This window comes from Carcharhinus amblyrhynchos, chromosome 2, assembly GCF_965287045.1.
Source record: "Carcharhinus amblyrhynchos chromosome 2, sCarAmb.v2.hapA, whole genome shotgun sequence".
Taxonomy (NCBI): domain Eukaryota; kingdom Metazoa; phylum Chordata; class Chondrichthyes; order Carcharhiniformes; family Carcharhinidae; genus Carcharhinus; species Carcharhinus amblyrhynchos.
In genome coordinates, this window is record NC_137325.1 from 37,275,450 (window position 1) to 37,293,856 (window position 18,407).

General features: G+C 39.4%; 2 protein-coding genes across 5 annotated transcripts in view; one reads left to right on the forward strand and one right to left on the reverse strand.

Moving 5' to 3' along the window:
- The window catches only part of LOC145353782 (glucose-fructose oxidoreductase domain-containing protein 1), a 258,944-nt gene that overhangs the window by 14,138 nt on the left and 226,399 nt on the right, over positions 1 to 18,407 (forward strand). The gene's annotated exons all lie outside the window — the stretch shown is intronic.
- Positions 2,473 to 18,407, reverse strand: part of LOC145353802 (NAD-dependent protein deacylase sirtuin-5, mitochondrial-like) — a 145,812-nt gene continuing 129,877 nt past the window's right edge. For all 4 annotated transcript variants that reach the window (XM_080204619.1, XM_080204630.1, XM_080204638.1 and 1 more), the window contains 5 exons: positions 15,856 to 15,943; positions 15,368 to 15,421; positions 14,639 to 14,762; positions 8,820 to 8,935; positions 2,473 to 2,830 (listed from right to left, as the gene is read on the reverse strand). In XM_080204619.1, coding sequence (XP_080060745.1) covers positions 2,755 to 2,830; positions 8,820 to 8,935; positions 14,639 to 14,762; positions 15,368 to 15,421; positions 15,856 to 15,943 — 458 coding nt within the window. In that variant the 3' untranslated portion in view covers positions 2,473 to 2,754. The remainder of the gene's footprint in view (positions 2,831 to 8,819; positions 8,936 to 14,638; positions 14,763 to 15,367; positions 15,422 to 15,855; positions 15,944 to 18,407) is intronic.

The window sequence follows — 18,407 nt, forward strand, 5'->3', positions numbered from 1 at the left end:
TGACAACACCAGGTTTTAGTCCAACCTATTTATTTGATAATATTCTCACAAGCTTTCGAGGGGTTACCCTCTTCGTCAGGTGAATGGAGAGTTCTGGCCTCAGACAGAGCATATAAAGCACAGACAGTTTAGAGATTACTGTGCTTTATATGCTCTGTCTGAGGCCAGAACTCTCCATTCACCTGACGAAGAGGGTAACCCCTCGAAAGCTTGTGAGAATATTATCAAATAAATAGGTTGGACTAAAACCTGGTGTTGTCAGACTTTTTACTGTGTTTACACCAGTCCAACGCCGGCATACCCACATCACATCTACAAAAGCACAGGTTAAGAGTGTAATGGAATACTCTCCACTGCCCGCACGTGTGCAGCTCCAACACAAGATGCTCAAAACCATCCAGGGCAAAACAGCCCACTTGATTGGCACCCTTTTTACAAAACACACTGCAGGAACTTAAAGATCTTTAGGCAACATCACAAACCCACAACCATTAGCATCTAGAAGGACAAGAGTAGCAGATACATGGGAACACCATTCCCTAGAAACTCCCCTCCAAGCCACTCACCATCCCAACTTGGAAATATATCGCCCGTCCTTTGATGGGTCAAAATCTGGAGCTCCCCTACAATAGCACTGTGGGTGTACCTGGTCAGAGACTGCAGCAGTTCAAGTAGATCGCTCACCCTCCACCTTCCTAAAGGCAATTAGGGATGATCAATAAATGATAGTCTAGCCAGTAACACACATCCCATAAATTAAATTTTTAAAAATTTAGCTGTCCGCTGGCCTTTACTCACAGCCATGCTCAAGAGTGTTGGGGAACCGTCTTGAGATATCCATTGCAGTTTTCTGCTGCTAATTCTACCTGCCACCAGTCAAATCTTCTAAGGAAGCCATGGGGTTAAGGTCAGCAGGGCCTTCATGTCCCTAATCTTACCAGCTCCTTCTGATTGTGAGTTCTCCTGCACATCCCATATCGCTGTCTACATTGCAGTAGAGAACACCAAAGGATTACACAAACCCTGGAAAAGATGTTGCAATATATTTTAAAGGAAGCTCTTTCAAAAGTTGTTTTGTTTTTAATTCTATTCATAGGATGTGGGTGTCGCTGGCCAGGCCAGCATTTGTTGCTCAGCTCTGATTGCTGTTGAGAAGATGATAATAAAACTGCAGTCCACGTGGTGTAAATGCATCCAAAGTGCAGTTAGGAAGCAAATTCCAGGATTTTGTTCCAGTGACAGTGCAGGAACGACAATATAGTTCCAAATCAGGATGATTTGTGGCTTGGAGGGGTAATTGCAAGTGGTTGTATTCTTATGCACATGTTGTCCTTGTCCTTTTATGTCGTGGAGATTACAGGTTTGGAAAAATGCTGTCGAAGCCTCCTGAGTGAGTTGCTGCAATGGATCTTCTATATAGTATATACTGCTGTCACGATGTGTGTGGTTGTGGGAGATTGGTGGTGATGGGGTGTTGATCAAGTGAGCTGCTGTGTCTTGGCCTGTGTCAAGCTTCGAGTAATGTTGGAGCTACACCATCCAGGTAAGTAGAGAATACACTGCCACACCAAATTTGTGCTCATTGGAGTATGACTCAGCAGGTTACTCTCGATTGAATTCCCAGTTTCTGACCTGGTCTTCTAGCCACAATATTTATACGGCTAGTCCAGTTTAGTTTCTGGTCAATAGATTCTCCCTTTTTTCTGATTTTTCAGATGGCATCTATTCATGATCCTGCCATCACACCACCTCCAGTCTTTTTTTTAAACTTGCGCAATAAATTGTCCATTACAATTGTCTTCTACCTTCCACTGTGAACCTTTGTTATTTATTCTCTCCTGCCCTCCACCCTATCAAAGACATTCCCCTTTTGTTTCTCCCCACTATTTGCTCAAAACACATTAAATCTTCTCAATTTCTGATGAAAGATCAGATCTGAAATAGGAAGTCTGTTTTTCTCTCTCTCTCTCCACAAATGCTGCCATACCTGCTGAGTATTTTCAGTGTTGACTTCATGCAGAATTTTTATGCACGTCAGCGTTTTCACGAGGCTGCTGCAATTTCAGTGACTTGCTTACTGCAGTTTGTAGAGACACTTAAAATTGCTTCTGTAGGTTGTTTGCTGATAGCCTTCGCTATAAAATAAATTGCTTGCTGCAAGTCCTGCTGTAATCTACATCCTACTACCTGCAATTAATCTTAATTCATGATTTCTTTCCCAATTAACATTCCACTTAGTACTGTAGCACACTAAGAGCAACCCAAGTTTAGTTTTATACAAGGTACTATGGTAGAAATCTACACTTTTCACAAATTCAACATGCAAGTTAAATTAAAACCTTTCCAAAGTATACTAATGGAGCAGATAAATGCCATCTACTTTCAAACACAAATTGGAGACAAGCTTGAATGAAGATTTCATATGGAATGGCCTTGCACAGAAAGATCAATTAAAATGAGGCCAAGAATAACTTAAATTATTCAATTGTTTTATTTATAAGCATTTCTGTACAATACAATGATTGAATATTGTGACAGCACTATTCAGCTGACAGGCATTTATAAGAAGCAACCTTATAAATCCAAAGGAGCACAAAAAAGTTAATGTCATTAAATTCACGAGTCAATAAAAGTCCTTTGTCATTCACTGATTCTTTTGCTGAAAGCACCACAATTTGTTAAAGTGCTACGTTTGATAACATAACATGACCTATTCATCACTGTTTAGAAAGACTGAGTATTTAGACAAATTCATTAAAAAATGACTTCACTTTCATGACGAGCAAGTGCTGGTGGTAGTGTTGTTCCACAGGGGCCTTGGAAATAAAATCTGCAATGAGAAATAAATTCCATCAATTAAACAATTGATCTCTTGGAGCAGGCAGATGAAGGGAAGGAAAAATTGGCAAGACTGGACCGGAAGAAGGCACTTCAGCTTCTCCACATTCTGCAAAAGGCTGACACAAGCAAACACTTCCAACTCCTTTCAGGGTTACTGTAGAATTGGGAAGCTAGTCAAAACTTCCTACACCTAATTTTTCCACACATTTCACAGAAGGGGGCACATCAATTTCAGATAGCCACCAGCAATGCCTAAAACAGTAAAGATTAATTTGGTGGCAGCCATACATTAGTACAGTTTAGGTGCATGACTTTATGATCACAAAATTATATCCAAAATACATACCAATTAGTATCAGTCTCTAAATAACTTTTGCTGAATGTAGCCTTTGCCAGAACGTTGGCTTAGGTCCACCATGCAAATGAAGTTTGACACCCCTATCTTAGTTCAAATGTCCATTTACCACAATCTTCATTCTACTGTGTTGTTTTAAACAATCCATTTCTGCTGGATTAATATAAATCAAAATTTTCCAGTCTGATGACATTTCAGACATTTTTTCAGAGCATCATGTTTCTAGGTGTCCAGATCACCAAACTATCCTGGTTTCCCATGCCAGTGTTATAGTTAAGAAGTCAGGAGGCTAAGGAAATTCAGATGTCCGCTACTACACATTAACTTTTACAGATACACCACAGAAAGCATCCTTTCTGGATGTGATCACAGCTTGGTATGACTCCTGCTCTATCCAAGATTGTAAGAAACTACAAAGGATTGTGAATGTCACACAAACCAGCCTCCCAGTCATGTCTTCATTTCCCACTGCCTCAGAAAAGCAACCAGTATAATAAAAGGACTCACACACCCCAGATATACTCACTTCCAACTTCTTCCATCAGGAGAAAGATACAAAAGTCTGAGGTTAAATACCAACCGTCTCAAGAACAGTTGGTATGTAACATGGGGTAGTACGGTAGCATAAATGGTTAGCACTGCTGCTTCACAGCATCAGGGACCCAGTTTGATTCCCAGCTTGAGTCACTGTCTGTATGGAGTTTGCCCACTCTTCCTGTATATGTTGGGTTTCCTCCCACATTCTGAAAGACGTGCTGGTTAAGTGCATTGACCCAAACAGGCGCCAGACTGTGGCGACTGGGGGAATTTCACAGTAACTTCATTGCAGTGTTAACATAAGCCTTACTTGTGACTACTAAATAAACAAACAAACAGTTTCTTCTCTGCTACCATCAGACTTTTGAACAGACCTATCTTAGATTAAGTTGATCCTTTTCTACAGGCTAGCTATGACAAACCTACATTCTGCATCCTCTACTTTCCTTCTCCCGTTTACTCAATGAGTGGTATGCTTTGTTTGTATGGCACACAAGAAACAATACTTTTCACTATACAATAATAATCAAATTTTGGTTGCCAAAAGAGTCATATACTTATTGGGAAATTTAGGGAAGTTGCTTCAAAAAAAATGCAAAATCTTATCGAACTCTTGCTTGAATACCAAGCAAATGGAATTCAATTTCCTCTGCCACCAATCATTCTCAGCTGGTTGCACTAGCAAGTGTTAATCTAATTGCTTTTGTCATCTGGCCTGATCACTCAAACATGTCAATCACATCACCCACAACAACAATGAGAGAAAATTATGAAATGATTTAAAATTGCATCCAACTAGCAAACAGAAAAGGTTAAAATAGGATTTTTAAATTGAATACTTTAAATACAAGACTAATATTACAGTAATTTAACTACTGTCATCCCCTCTCCACAAAAGCACCATTAAAAGTTTTAAAGTTGCTGATGTCACAAAATATAAATCACTCAATAACAGTTCCATACACTCCCCTGCCTGGGCAAAGGGATCACCTAGTGCCTGAAATTCAACCCAGTATCGTCTCTACCCTCCAATAAAGCTTCTGCTCAAAAAGCTTTCAGCAAAGAAAGTAATTCAAAACTGAACCATTAATCCCAATTCTAAAACAGCTTTTAAGTAACATTAGGGATGGGGGTTTGTTCCATAGGATGCAGATTTTACACGTGTAAATGCATGAAAATGGTAAACTAGAATAAGCTAATAAAGTTTAGCTTAAAGCCCTCTCTACTGCCATAGTTATATGATTCCCCAGAACACTGGTACCAACATGGTTCAAGTAATGATAAATATCCTATGATAAACTGAATTAAAATACTGCTATGGCAGGATTTGAGTTCACCTTAGAGATTACTGATATTGTAACATCCTGCACCCTTTCAATTGTAATATATGAGGCAGAGAAAGGAGCACAACAGGTAATACAAGTGAGAATCAGGCTTAACAGACAGTTCAGAGGAAGTGCAAAAGGAAACCCTAGGGATAGGGAGAAAGAGGAAAATGGCAGTTAATAAGAGAATTCAAATGTGTTCTATAGACATACACTTAGCACATGGGTAGTAAGGAGGGCTGGAGTCAAGTAGGGATCAAAAAGGAGATTTACGCTTGGAAGCAAAGGCAAGACTAAATGCACACTTTGCAATTTCCTTTTTAACCACAGAAGCAGATGCTATGAAAGTCTAATAAAAAGATGTAGATAGGATCAAAATTGATGAGGGGGTACTAGTAAGGTTGGCTGAACTCTTGACAAAATCAATGGGATGCACTGAGTATGCCGACAAAAAGATGGAAATTGTGAAGGTATTGGTCACAATCCTCCTTGGATATAGGGAGTTTCAGAAGATAGCAGAATTGCAAATGGTTTCCTCACTTGTTCGGAAAAAGGATGCGAAGATAAACCCAGGAACTACATACCAGTTTACATCAGTGTTGGGAAAGCTTTTGATAAGGTGTAATATCAAATGTTATTGTGGAAAAAAGCTCAAGGTGTAGGTGGTAATATATTGGCATGGATAGAAGATTGGCTAGCTAACAGAAGACAGAGTTAGCATAAATGGATGTTTTTCTCATTGGTAGGAATGCAATGAGTGGTGTGCCACAAGAGTCAGTATTGAGGCTTCAACTTTTTACAATTTGTATAAATGAAGGGACTCAAGGTTTGGTTGCTAAATTTGCTGATGACAGTATGCTAGGAAAGCAAGTTGTGAGGACGTGAGGAGGCTACAAAAGGACAGAGATAGATTAAGAATATGTGGGCAGTTATGTGGCAGATGCAGTATAATATGGATAAATGAGGTTATCCACTTTAGTAGCAATAGGAAGACAGATTATGACTTGAATTGATATAAATTGAGGGAGGTGGATACTCAACAAGACCGTGGTGTCCACGTGCATCAGTTGCTGAAAGTAAGCATGCAGATACAGCAGGCAGTAGAGAAGGCAGATGGTATGTTGGCCTTTGTAGTGAGAGGATTTGAGTTTAGGGATAGGAATTTTTTGCTGCAATTGAATAGGGCGTTGGTGAGGCCATACTTGGAGTAGTGTGCAGTTTTGGTGTCCTTATCTGAGGAAGGATGTTCTTGCTATAGAGAAAGTACAACGAAGGTTTACCAGACTGATTCCCGGGATGACACGTCTATCATATGAAGAGAGACTAAGTCGGTTAGAATTATTGGTTCATTGGAGTTTGGAAAAATGAAAGGGGGAATCTCAGAAACTTATAAAATTCTAATAGGGTTAATCAGAGTAGATTTAGAAAGAATGTTCCCAATGATGGGGGAAGTTCAGAGTCATAGTTTGAGGATAAGGGATAAACCTTTTAGAACTGAGGAGAAATTTCTTCACCCAGAGGGCAGTGAATGTGTGAAATTCGCTACCACAGAATGTAGTTGAGACCAAAACAATGTCTGATTTCAAGAAGAAATCAGATATGGGGAAGGAAGGGGGTGGGGTGGAAATCAGGATATCGAATTCGATGATCAGCCATGATCAAAATGAACAGGCTCAAAGGTCTGAAAGGCCAACTTCTGCTTCTAGGGAGGTTATGCTTCAGTTGTACAGGGCACTGGTGAGACCATATCTGGAGTATTGTGTCTCCTTATTTAAGGAAAGGTATAAATGCATTAGAAGTTCAGAGGTTTACTAAACTAATACTAGGAATGCCAGGAATGGGCAGGTTGTCTTGCAAGGAAATGTTGGAGAGGTAGAGAGGTCAGGTTTGCATCCACAAGATTTTAGAAGACTAAGATGACTTAATTGAAACAAAATCCTGAGGGATTGTGACAGGGTGGATGTGGAGAGGATGTTTCCACTTGTGGAAGAATTCAGAGGGAAAACTAGCCAGTGAAGCTGGAGAGTTCTGTGCCAATTCTCACCAGAACTGACACTACCGGATTCTCATAAGATTCCACACAAGGGATCACTCATTTAAGATAGAGGTGAAGAGAATTTCTCTCAGAAGGTCACGAGTCTATGGAACACTCTTCCTCAAAAGAGGTGGAAGAAGAGTTTTAGAATATTTTTAAGGCAGAGCTAGATAGATTCCTTGATTAAGAATGGCAGATGGAGTTTAATTTAGATAAATGCAAGGTGATGCATTTTGGTAGATTGAACCAGGACAGGACTTACTCAGTTAATGGTAGGGTGCTGGGGACAGTTATAGAACAAAGATCTAGGGGCAAATGTTAAAGGCTCCTTGAAAGTGGAGTCACAGGTGGACAGAGTGGGGAACGCAGCATTCAGCATGCTTGGTTTCATCGGTCAAAACATTTAATACAGGAATTGGGAAGTCTTGTTGAAGTTGTACAAGACGTTGGTAAAGCCACACTTGGAATACTGTGAAGAGTTCTGGTCATCCTATTATAGGAAGGATATTAAACTAGACAGAGTGTAGAAAAGATTTACTAGGATGCTACCAGGACTTGATGGTTTGAGGTGTAAGGAGAGGCTGGATAGACCGGGACTTTTTTCTCTGGAGCGTAGGAGACTGAGGGGTGACCTTACAGAGGTCTATAAAATAATGAGGGGCATAGATAAGGTAGCTAGAAAGTCAATGTCTTTTCCCAAAGGTAGGGGAGTCTAAAACAAGAGGGCATAGGTTTAAAGGTGAGGGGAGAGATACGAAAGTGTCCAGAGGGGTACTTTTTTTCCCCCCCCCACAGAGGGTGGTGAGTATCTGGAACAAACTGCCAGAGATAGAAGAAAAGGCAGGTACAATTTTGTCTTTTAAAAAGCATTTAGCTAGTTACATGGATAAGATGGGTATAGACGGATATGGGCCAAATGTGGGCAATTGGGATTAGCTTTGGGGTTTAAAAAAGGGCAGCGTGGGCAGAATGGCTTTTTTCCATGCTGTAAACCTCTGACTATGAACAAGGGGATGAAAAGGTTATTGGGGATAGACAGGAACCTGGAATTAAAGTTAGAAGCAGATCAATTTTACTGAATAGCAGAACAGGCTCAAGGGGATGAATGGCCTATTTCTGCTCCTAATTCACATGTTCGTAATCCAGGATAAAATTAACAAGTCACTTGGACAAATGTGGATCAAATCAAGGAAAGCCATCACAAATTGGTTAAAAGCAAATCGTGTTTGATTTCTCCTACAAAAGCAAAACGAGAAATATTACGGATGCTGGAAATAGGAACTAAAATTAGAAAATGCCTTAATACTCAGCAGGCCAGGCAGGATCTATAATTAAAATTTATTGACCTGAAATGTTAAACTTGTTTCTTTCGCTACAAGATGTTGCCTGACTCATTTATTTCCAGAATTTTCTGTTTTTGTGTAACTAACTTGATTTGATGAGAGTTGTGGTGGTGTTTATGGACTTGTTCGATATTGTGCCATGAAATAGGTCTTTAGCAAATTTGAAGCCCATGGAAGAAAACGGACAGCGGTAGCATGGATAAAGTTGGTTGAGTGACAGTGCAGTGGTGAACTCTTGTTTTTCAGATTGAAGGAAAATGTACAGTGCAGTTTCCCCAGGGTCAGTACCAAGATTACTGCATTTCTATATTAATGACTTGGATATATAGGACAATTTCAAAGCTTGCAAGGGATACAATATTTGAAAGTATAGTACCGAATACCTGAATTTTGTGGTGGCTTCTGTGATAACAGTGTTGAACTCTGCTACTGGCACGCCCCTCGCAGCTACCTGGGGAGCAAACAATGCTGCGGGATAAACGATCGATGATGTCCCAACCTTAGAAACAATTTCAGAAGAAATATATAAGTATACAACCCTCACCTGCATTGCATTGAAACTGGAACAAAACTAATTTGTTGCAGAAAATGTCAGAGGACAAGCTGCTAGACTTCAATTTCATTTGCAGAAATGGCCAGTCAAATACATTTAAAGTAGTATATTAGAAACTCAATCCTGAGATATCACAGGAAAGAAAAATCACACAAACATTTCTTAAGAGGCTTCCAAGTAGACAAGATCTCTATAATTTTACATACATAATCCTTTCCTTTAAAACTGCTCGTGCAGCTTTACTGAGAAAGCTGAATATTCATGCAAGATACAAATGGTGGTAATAATGCCTCTTAGAAAAGAGAGGAAACTGGGAGGATGCATAAAGAATACAAACTTCAAATGTAAGAGAATAATTCTTACAAGGTAGAACATGTGATATATTACTATCATAGTGCAACGTGATGGCAGTGAGGAAGAAGAGGAGAAAAGAAATAAATCTATGATAGTAGGTAGTAACTACATACAAAAGGACAGTAGGTTTACTTTCTTAAAAGGATATTACTGAACCAGATGGGTCTCTAAAATGACAATGTTGTAGCTCAATTATCACCATTATTAATATTTTAAGATTTATTTCAATAACCCACTGCCATCCATAGAATCCCTACAGTGCACCAGGCCAGTTAGCCCTTTGAGTTTGCACTAACTCTTTCAAAGAGCATCTCACCCAGGCAAAGGCAAACCACAACCACAACCACCCCACCCACCGCTTCCCCAAGACCACAAACATCTACTATGGTAATCCACCTAACCTACGCATTTTTGGTTATTAAGAGGCAATTTTGCATGGGCCAATTTACCAAATCTTCACATTTTTGGATTGTGGGAGGAAACCCAGGCAGACATGGGGAAAATGTGCAAATTCCACAAAGTCACCCAAGGCCTGAATCAAACCCAGGTCTTTGAATCAGCAGTGATAATCACTGTGCCTCCCTTTTGCGGGATCTGAGCTCATGGATCTCTTGGGTCAGTCGTCCAAGCCTCTGGGTTACTAATATAAAAACTAACAAATACTCAGCAGTTAACATTTCAGGTCAATTCATCTCATTGCATCAAACCAAAACACTAAATTTGTTGGTCTCTCCACAGATGCTGTCTGAGCTACTGAGTTTTTAGCATTGTTCTTATTTCAGGTTTCCAGTACCTGCAATACTAGTCCAGTAACATAACCAGCAATACTACCATAACCATTAATAAATTTTAAAATGTAAAATCACTTTGAAATTGGTTTGCTCCTTAGCATTTTCAAACTAAACTTCAAAGACGAGCGAATAGTTCTGTAGCTTTATTCAAAAATGCAGGATTTTAGTGCTAGAGTTTGGCTTGCATTGTCAAAGAATAGTACAATGCAGTGTTTCTCAAAGTGTGATCAGCCAACCAGTCGTGATCCACAATGGTCCTCCAGGTGGTCTGTTCAACTGTTCAAGTCACTGAAGCTAATATTCGACAATAACTTTTAGTTCCAGGTATGATCTCTAAGCATCCTGGCCTCACCAGCACCCTTCTGAAGCACCTGCTGCCTTTTCCAACAATGTACAACAGCAAGAACAGATTAACACTTTGTGGAGCTGGAAGCAAAGAGAAAAAACTGTTTTAAATGTGGAGCCCTACATGAGAATTAAGCTTTCCAGCTTGGGACCAAATACATCTCACCAAAAACTTTAAGAATTTTGCACTGGTAAGTGAAAGTAGGGAGGTAGGGTGGGTAGGTGGACGTGAAGTTCTTTTCCCCACGCAAGTGGCCCATGGACAAAAGCATTTGAGAAGCACTGGCATAGTTCAGGACAGAAATAGAATGAACTACCTATTATGCCAAAAATATGCATTGAGTTGAATACTCCTTGTTGCATCAGCAAATTTTTTTCCCCTACAACAAACCATCTTTATAACTGAAGTGAGATTGTCAATATGCAAGCAACTCTGTGCCATGATCCACATACTCAAACAAAAATTGGTTGGAACCAAACAACTTACTTTAAAATTTTCATGACCATAAAGAATGAAGAATCCCAACAGTCCTGGTTGGATACAATTTCTGATTTTAGGTGGTAGAAGAACAGACAAGCTCCTCAAACAAACTGCTTTCAACATTTTTTATTGGTACAAAACCTTGATTATAGAAGTTTTATGACAAAGTATCTGGATGCCAGGATCCCACAGACATGATCCATAGGATAAAGTGCACGTTATGTTCCAAAAAACATTAGCCTGTGCAATAAAGACTTCTTGTAGGAACTGCATTCAATTGGAGATAAAATGTTATGTTAAAAATGTGCCCCTAATTATAGTTAACACATGTGAATTTGATCAGTCTACTATACAGGATCTATTACCATTGTTCATGGCATTGTAATGAGAAGGGTGAGAAAGTAGAGCAAATTCAACCTGATCATACTGAATGTAGAGTAAGTGCAAGGGACCATGTGATTTTCTTTATCACAGGCTACACGATGCATTTCCCAAGAATCACTGAAAGTGGCACCTTTTTTTAAAAATGTTTCCCAGGCACCTAGTTGTAAACAATGAGTTTCAGCCTGAGTCAGTGGGATGTTTCAAATTAGGTGGGTCAGCAACAAGTTACAAAAGACGTGTGTGTGTGAGTGAGAGAGAGTGAGAGAGAGTGAGAGAGAGTGAGAGAGAGTGAGAGAGAGTGAGAGAGAGTGAGAGAGAGTGAGAGAGAGTGAGAGAGAGTGAGAGAGAGTGAGAGAGAGTGAGAGAGAGTGAGAGAGAGTGAGAGAGAGTGAGAGAGAGTGAGAGAGAGTGAGAGAGAGTGAGAGAGAGTGAGAGAGAGTGAGAGAGAGTGAGAGAGAGTGAGAGAGAGTGAGAGAGAGTGAGAGAGAGTGAGAGAGAGTGAGAGAGAGTGAGAGAGAGTGAGAGAGAGTGAGAGAGAGTGAGAGAGAGTGAGAGAGAGTGAGAGAGAGTGAGAGAGAGTGAGAGAGAGTGAGAGAGAGTGAGAGAGAGTGAGAGAGAGTGAGAGAGAGTGAGAGAGAGTGAGAGAGAGTGAGAGAGAGTGAGAGAGAGTGAGAGAGAGTGAGAGAGAGTGAGAGAGAGTGAGAGAGAGTGAGAGAGAGTGAGAGAGAGTGAGAGAGAGTGAGAGAGAGTGAGAGAGAGTGAGAGTCTTGTATGCCACACATTTCACATGCTTCTCTAAATGTTCTTAAATGTTTTGAGGATTCCCACCATTACCACCCTTTCAGGCAGAGTTCCAGATTCCCATCACCATCTGGGTGAAAATGTTTTCCTCAAGTTCCCTCTAAATAGATAGAAGGCGCCTGACTTTATATCTCTGCCCCTGATTATTCACACCCCCTCTCCCACAACAATTCCTTCCTTTGTACCCTATTCACGTCCCTCAATCCACTCCCCATCCCCCCCAGGCAACATCCCGGTGAATCTTTTCTGCACCCTCTCTAGAGTAATCATGTTCCTCCTATTGTGGGGTGACCAGAACTGCACACAGTACTCTAGCTGTGCCATAACCAACATTTTATAACCATCATAACCTCCCTGCACGTTTACTTTATACCTTGTCTAATAAAAGTAAACCACTTTGTCTGTTGTCCTGCTGCCTTCAGGTAACTGTGGACATGCACCCTTAGGTTCTATACTCTAACGTTCATTGTGCATCCCCAAGCCTTGACAGTCTCCCCAAAATGTACTGCCTCATAATTTTCAGGGTTTGTTGCTGTTCTGCCCATCTGACCAGCCCATCAAAACCATCCTATAAGACTTTCCTCCTTGCTATTTACCACACCACCAGTTTGTATAATTTGCAAACTTACTGATCATATCTCCTACTTTCAAGTATAGATCATTAACATACACAACAAGCAACAAGGGACTCAGCACCTGCAGTAGACCAGTGGACATAGGCTTCCAGTCACAAAAACAACTTTCAAAGTCCACATAGACTACATCAATTGCACTGCCCTCATATACACACATCTAGTCACCTCCTCAAAAAAAATACAATCAAAATGTGTTAGACATGATCTCCCCTGTCACAACCATGTTGACTAATTGATTAATCCTTGTCTCTCCAAGTGGAGATTAATCCCACCAAATTTTTCCAATCGTTTCCCTACTACTGATGTTAGATTCACTGGCCTATTATCGGTTTCTTCCTTATTTCTCTGAACTTCTTGGTTCCACTCTTCACCTTTACAGAAACACGTTTCTGATGTGGATTTTTCAAATAGCTGTTCCCAGTCTGCCTTTGCTACATCCTGTCTTATATTTAAAAAAAAAACGGCCTTCTCCCACTTCAGAACCTTTATTTCTGGTCTTTGTCCTTTTCCATAACAACCGTAAATCTTACCAAGTTACAGCCACCTATCACCAAAATGCTCCCACTTTCTACCAACTTCATTCCTTAAAATTAGGTTAAGTACTGCTTTCTGTGTTCAAAATGCTCTCTTGGATGCACCTTAAGAATTCTTCCCCCTCTAAGCCATTTTTTCACACTTTAGCTATCCTAATTAATAATGGGGAAGTTGAAATCCCCTACCATTATTACCTTATTATTTTATAAATTTGAGATTTGCCCACATATCTGCTCTTTTATCTATCCCTGACTCCTTGGGCACCTATAACACACTCCCTAAGTGATGTCCCTCTTTTCCTCACTGCAGTAATTGACTTCTTGATCAATAATGCAACACCATCTCCTCTTTTACATCCTGTCTCATCTGATGATTCTATGCCCCAGAATATTGAGCTGCCATTCTTACCCTTCCTTCAACTATTGTCTTGTTATAGTAAATCAGCTCTGATGAAGGGTCATCCAGACTTGAAACACTGGCTGTATCCTCTCTCCACAGATATTGTCAGACCTGCTGAGTTTCTCCAGCATTTTCTGCTGATAATATTCTTGTCCAACAAAAATTGTAAGTGATATGGAACCAGTGCAGGTAAATTGAGTCAAGATACTGAGTAACTATGATCTAAGGTGGATGACAGAAAAGGCTGGAGGGACTGAACTCAATTCATATGTTCCCAATTCCATGAAATAATTTAGTTTACGTCCAATCTCTTGCAAATTCAAGTCTTACGGGTCAAAATAGTTCTAGTTTTCACTTAATGAAAAAACACAATGAATCAGTAATTCTTCTGCACATTTTAGTTGAATGTAACATCAGGATCTACCCAGATGATCAGTTTGATTTTGAAAGGATATTTTTTGCTTTGTATTGGTGTTTATCTTACGGAAAAATTTCTGCTACTGAATGTGAAAGGTATCTTCCAAAGACCCTTTGCTGTTTAATAGTCAGCCAGTCAACAGAAATAAAGCTTGATAAAGTTATTTCATCAGCCAAGACTAGCAGTACAACTGCATAACTTCATGTGCCTTTTCTGTCATTGATGAGTTTTTAAAGTAAGCTTTGTGAAAATTATGACAAAAACATGCATTTCTAGGAGGTATTTCATATTGCTTTGTGTCAGTTACAAGTAATGCCACTCAACTCCGAAGTCACAGCAATTAGACTTTTGTATTATTAGTTACTGATCACCAAGTTACTAGTTTAGTGAGTCAAATACGAGTCACTATTTAATGTCCTTTAGCATCAAGGAATATCACTCACCAAGACTGAGTCACTTACAGAAAACAATCCTGTCTATGTATTAAAAAGGAAAATATATACTCACTAAAAGACAAAGGTCACAGATCTCAAGCTCCTTGTTCACTTCCATCAGTATATCTGAATCTAGGGTCTCTCCAAACCACACTACATGTGGACGAAGTAAACCATTGCAACCAGATTTTTCACACCTAAATTAGAAAGTTAAACTCTTATCAAATAGCACTTCAGCATCACGTGTTTTGATATTCCATTTGTACAGAAAAGCTGTTCCATACTCTCAGACTTTGTACAAGCTTCTAGAGACCCTGGCAATCACCACCTCAAATGGGAATCCAGTACATGGATTGTTGCACGGGGAGAGCAGAATAAGAACAGATGAGAGGTGATTTTATTGAAATGTATTCAATCCTGGTAAAGGATGCCAAGATGATGTTTTCTTTGCGGTGGTGTCGAGAACTAGGAGAGAGTTTAAAAACTAGGGTTCCCCATTTAAGACTGAGGAAGAGAAATAATTTCTTCCCTCAAAATTATTATTTGTGGAATTCTCTTCCTGAGGGCACTGAAATCTGAGTCATTGAGTATATTCAAGTCTGAGTTAGATAAGAGTTCTGATTAACAAAGGAGTCAATGTTATAGGAGGCTGACAAGAAAGTGGAGTTAAAGCCAGAATCACGATCTCATTAAGTGGTGGAGCAGGTTTGAAGGGCCGAATGGTCTACTCCAGTGCCTAGTTCCTGTATATATTTACATCGCATATTGTAAATGTGTTCTGTGAAGGTACAAACATTTTTACCTGGGAAGTTGTTCAACTGGAATTTTGGCATCATCTGTATCAGGATCAGGTGCACTAGAAATAATCAAGAAGCATCTATATAAATATATTGTAACCACATTTCTGGCTTCCCTAAAACACTATTCTACACAGTATTTCAATATACATCTGCTAAATTTACATTTATTTCCAGTAAACAAGCTTTAATCTAATTTCCAAAGAAATGATTTGTCACATCTTTCTTCACTTCAGCCCAGAAGTTAATCATGCAAAGATAGGATTAGATAGGACATTGCAAACCACAGATCAAGAGAAATCATTGACTGGATCTCAAGGCATAGGAAAGGATTCCCAGTCCTTGGGCTTTTTTTTAAGATCTTTATTCCAACCCTGGAGAAAGGCAGTGGACAAGCAACATCAACATTACATTTTTGGGTTTCTTAGCTGCACTGTTTAGTAGTTTTATAGAATCAATCACATACATATCAAAAAATTAGTTAAATCATTACCCTTTTCCAGCTAAAGCTGGACATATTGGACTTCTGTAATTCTCTGCTACATGTTTACAGCTTGTGCAGCGTGTTTTGAATAAACTGCCTAAAGGAAGAAAATTAAATAGTTTAAAACAAAACATTAAAGCATCAACCTAAAAATTTAGAAATTGGAAAAAATTTAAAAATACATCTGCTTCCTGTTAGAGTTAAAAATGCTCTTCTCCTTTAATGAAAATGAGTCAGTATTCCTAAAGATCAAAGGATGGGTGGGTCAATACAAGGTGGCTCATATGTCAGCACAACTACAAACAAGTGGGGTGATACTCCTTTCACAGGATACTACCATAACTCTATATCAATTGGTGGTCTATTTTCAAGTACACAGTAGCTTCTCCAGACCAGAATACTTTTGAATTATGTTTAATATTTTACTACTGCAGTTGATACCTGCCCTGCTTGCTTTCAAAAATACTGTGCCCTACAGTAAGAATGGGTTAATGTTTATTATCTTTACTGAGCCTGCCTTCTCAATTTGTTGCAGTGCCCAAGCAATTGATTGGCGAATCCATGAGTTGCTGGGGGCAGCTCAAAGATTTTCCAAACAACTTTCCAAGCAATAGGTTTTCAGGCTGGACAGTCTAGACAATGCATCAGTTAGGAATAGGATTCACAGACCAATCCCCTAAGGAAGCATCAATGCTCTACTGTTGCACATTTTTAGATACACAATCTAGACAGACATTTTGTTCAGATTTCAAGAAACTAGCTGAATGATGATTACATCAGAGGAGGTTTTGTGGAGATAGTGGGTGGGATTTTCTGGCTGCACTCACCCCAAGGTCAACATACTTTTGCATGGTCTGTGTCCTGTGGCAGGTGGATTGGGAAAATTCCACCCAATGGATACATGTGGGGAGGAGGATAAAAGTATGGAAAATCTGACCAATTTTTAGTAATTTATCTAAACACGATAAAGTGTAGGGTATACACTTCCTATGCACAAACTTTGCATCTTGTTACAAAGCTTTTGGTTATGCTTTTAGGTCAATATTCCCTACCAAAATCAATTCTATTTCAACTCCCACTATCATAACGTAGTTAGTGTTCCGACCACCACCAATTCTGTAGCTCATATTCTTGAGGTCTCTCCTCACATTTTTATTTCTATTGTCTCCACGTATTAAAGAAAATTCATCCAATGACTGTAGGCAAGACCATGAGCAGTTACTAAAGGCACAGTATTTAGCAATATCTCAAAATCTACCTTCTACCTAAGAAATATCACAGAAGATTCGCTGACATTAGAAAAACATTATTTACGTTCAACTGCCTTCTAAAAGAAGAAAGTAATTTTGCTTCAAAAGGTAGACAGCAATTATCACTGCAGATTGCTGGAGTGGTGCATCTCACGATTAGCACAGTGAATTTCAGTTCAAGTTGATGGTTGCAAATATTAGTTGAGCATGAGATGATGAATTCAGTGGGTATCTGGATATCCTGAACGTGATGTTTAACAGTTTGACCAATTAAATTTAAGGATAGAAAAAGTGTGAACAAATGAGAAGCAAATAACGTTAATGAGAATCAAATCAGAGACAGAAAAATACAAGGGAGTTGTGGAGAGGAGGAGAGCATATAGCACTCTGTTGCCTCGATTATTGTTGATCACTTCATTTACCTTATTGCTGACTTTACTTCATATATTAATATGTTGATTCACATTATACCACTGATTTGTAAAAATGCAAGCTGTGAAGAGGGAAAGGGAAAAATAAAGAACTAAAAGACAGGTGGCAGGGAATTTTAATTGAAGATAAATTTAATTTGGAAATCGTACAGTTGTTCAATTTTGAAACGATCTTCATGTTAGAAAGGTGCTCATAATATTCATTACATGAATAGTAGCAGGCTCTGTCCTGTGTTGACAATGGTCTGGATCTTGCAGACTCAGTGGCGAGACATTCATTGCTATTGAAGGCTGCAACTTCCAGTGATCCCGCTTGCACTGAAAACTGGAAGTTGCTCTGCACCTCAATGGGCTCTGCAGATTTTGCCGGGCCAGTTTCAAAGGGGCAAAAACTTATAACTTGGGCTGATTGCCCAGAAGTTACAGTTGCTGGGGGCAGCTCAAAGATTTTCCAAGCAATAGGTTTTCAGGCTGGACAGTCTAGACAAATGCATCAGTTAGGAATAGGATTTACAGACCAATCCCCTAAGGAAGCATCAATGCTCCACTGTTGCGCATTTTTAGATTCCTTTTGACAGGAATTTTTTTTAAAAGGGCTGCAACTAGCAGATGCAGATTCTGCTCAGGAGCGTATCCCCTTAAACCCAAAGCAACAACCCAGCTAAATGCTAATCTTTATATGCTGAAAGTGATGGAACTTCAAATCCAGTTGGCCCTGTCTATTTAATCCATGCCATCCAAAAGCACCAATTTGATTGAATAACCATTTACCAGATTAAAATAACTGAGAAAGGAATAACATGAAATAAATTTGATCTAACCAGACAACCGTTTGCTTTAAAATAATTTTCATGCCAAATGCATGTTTTGGACATTATGA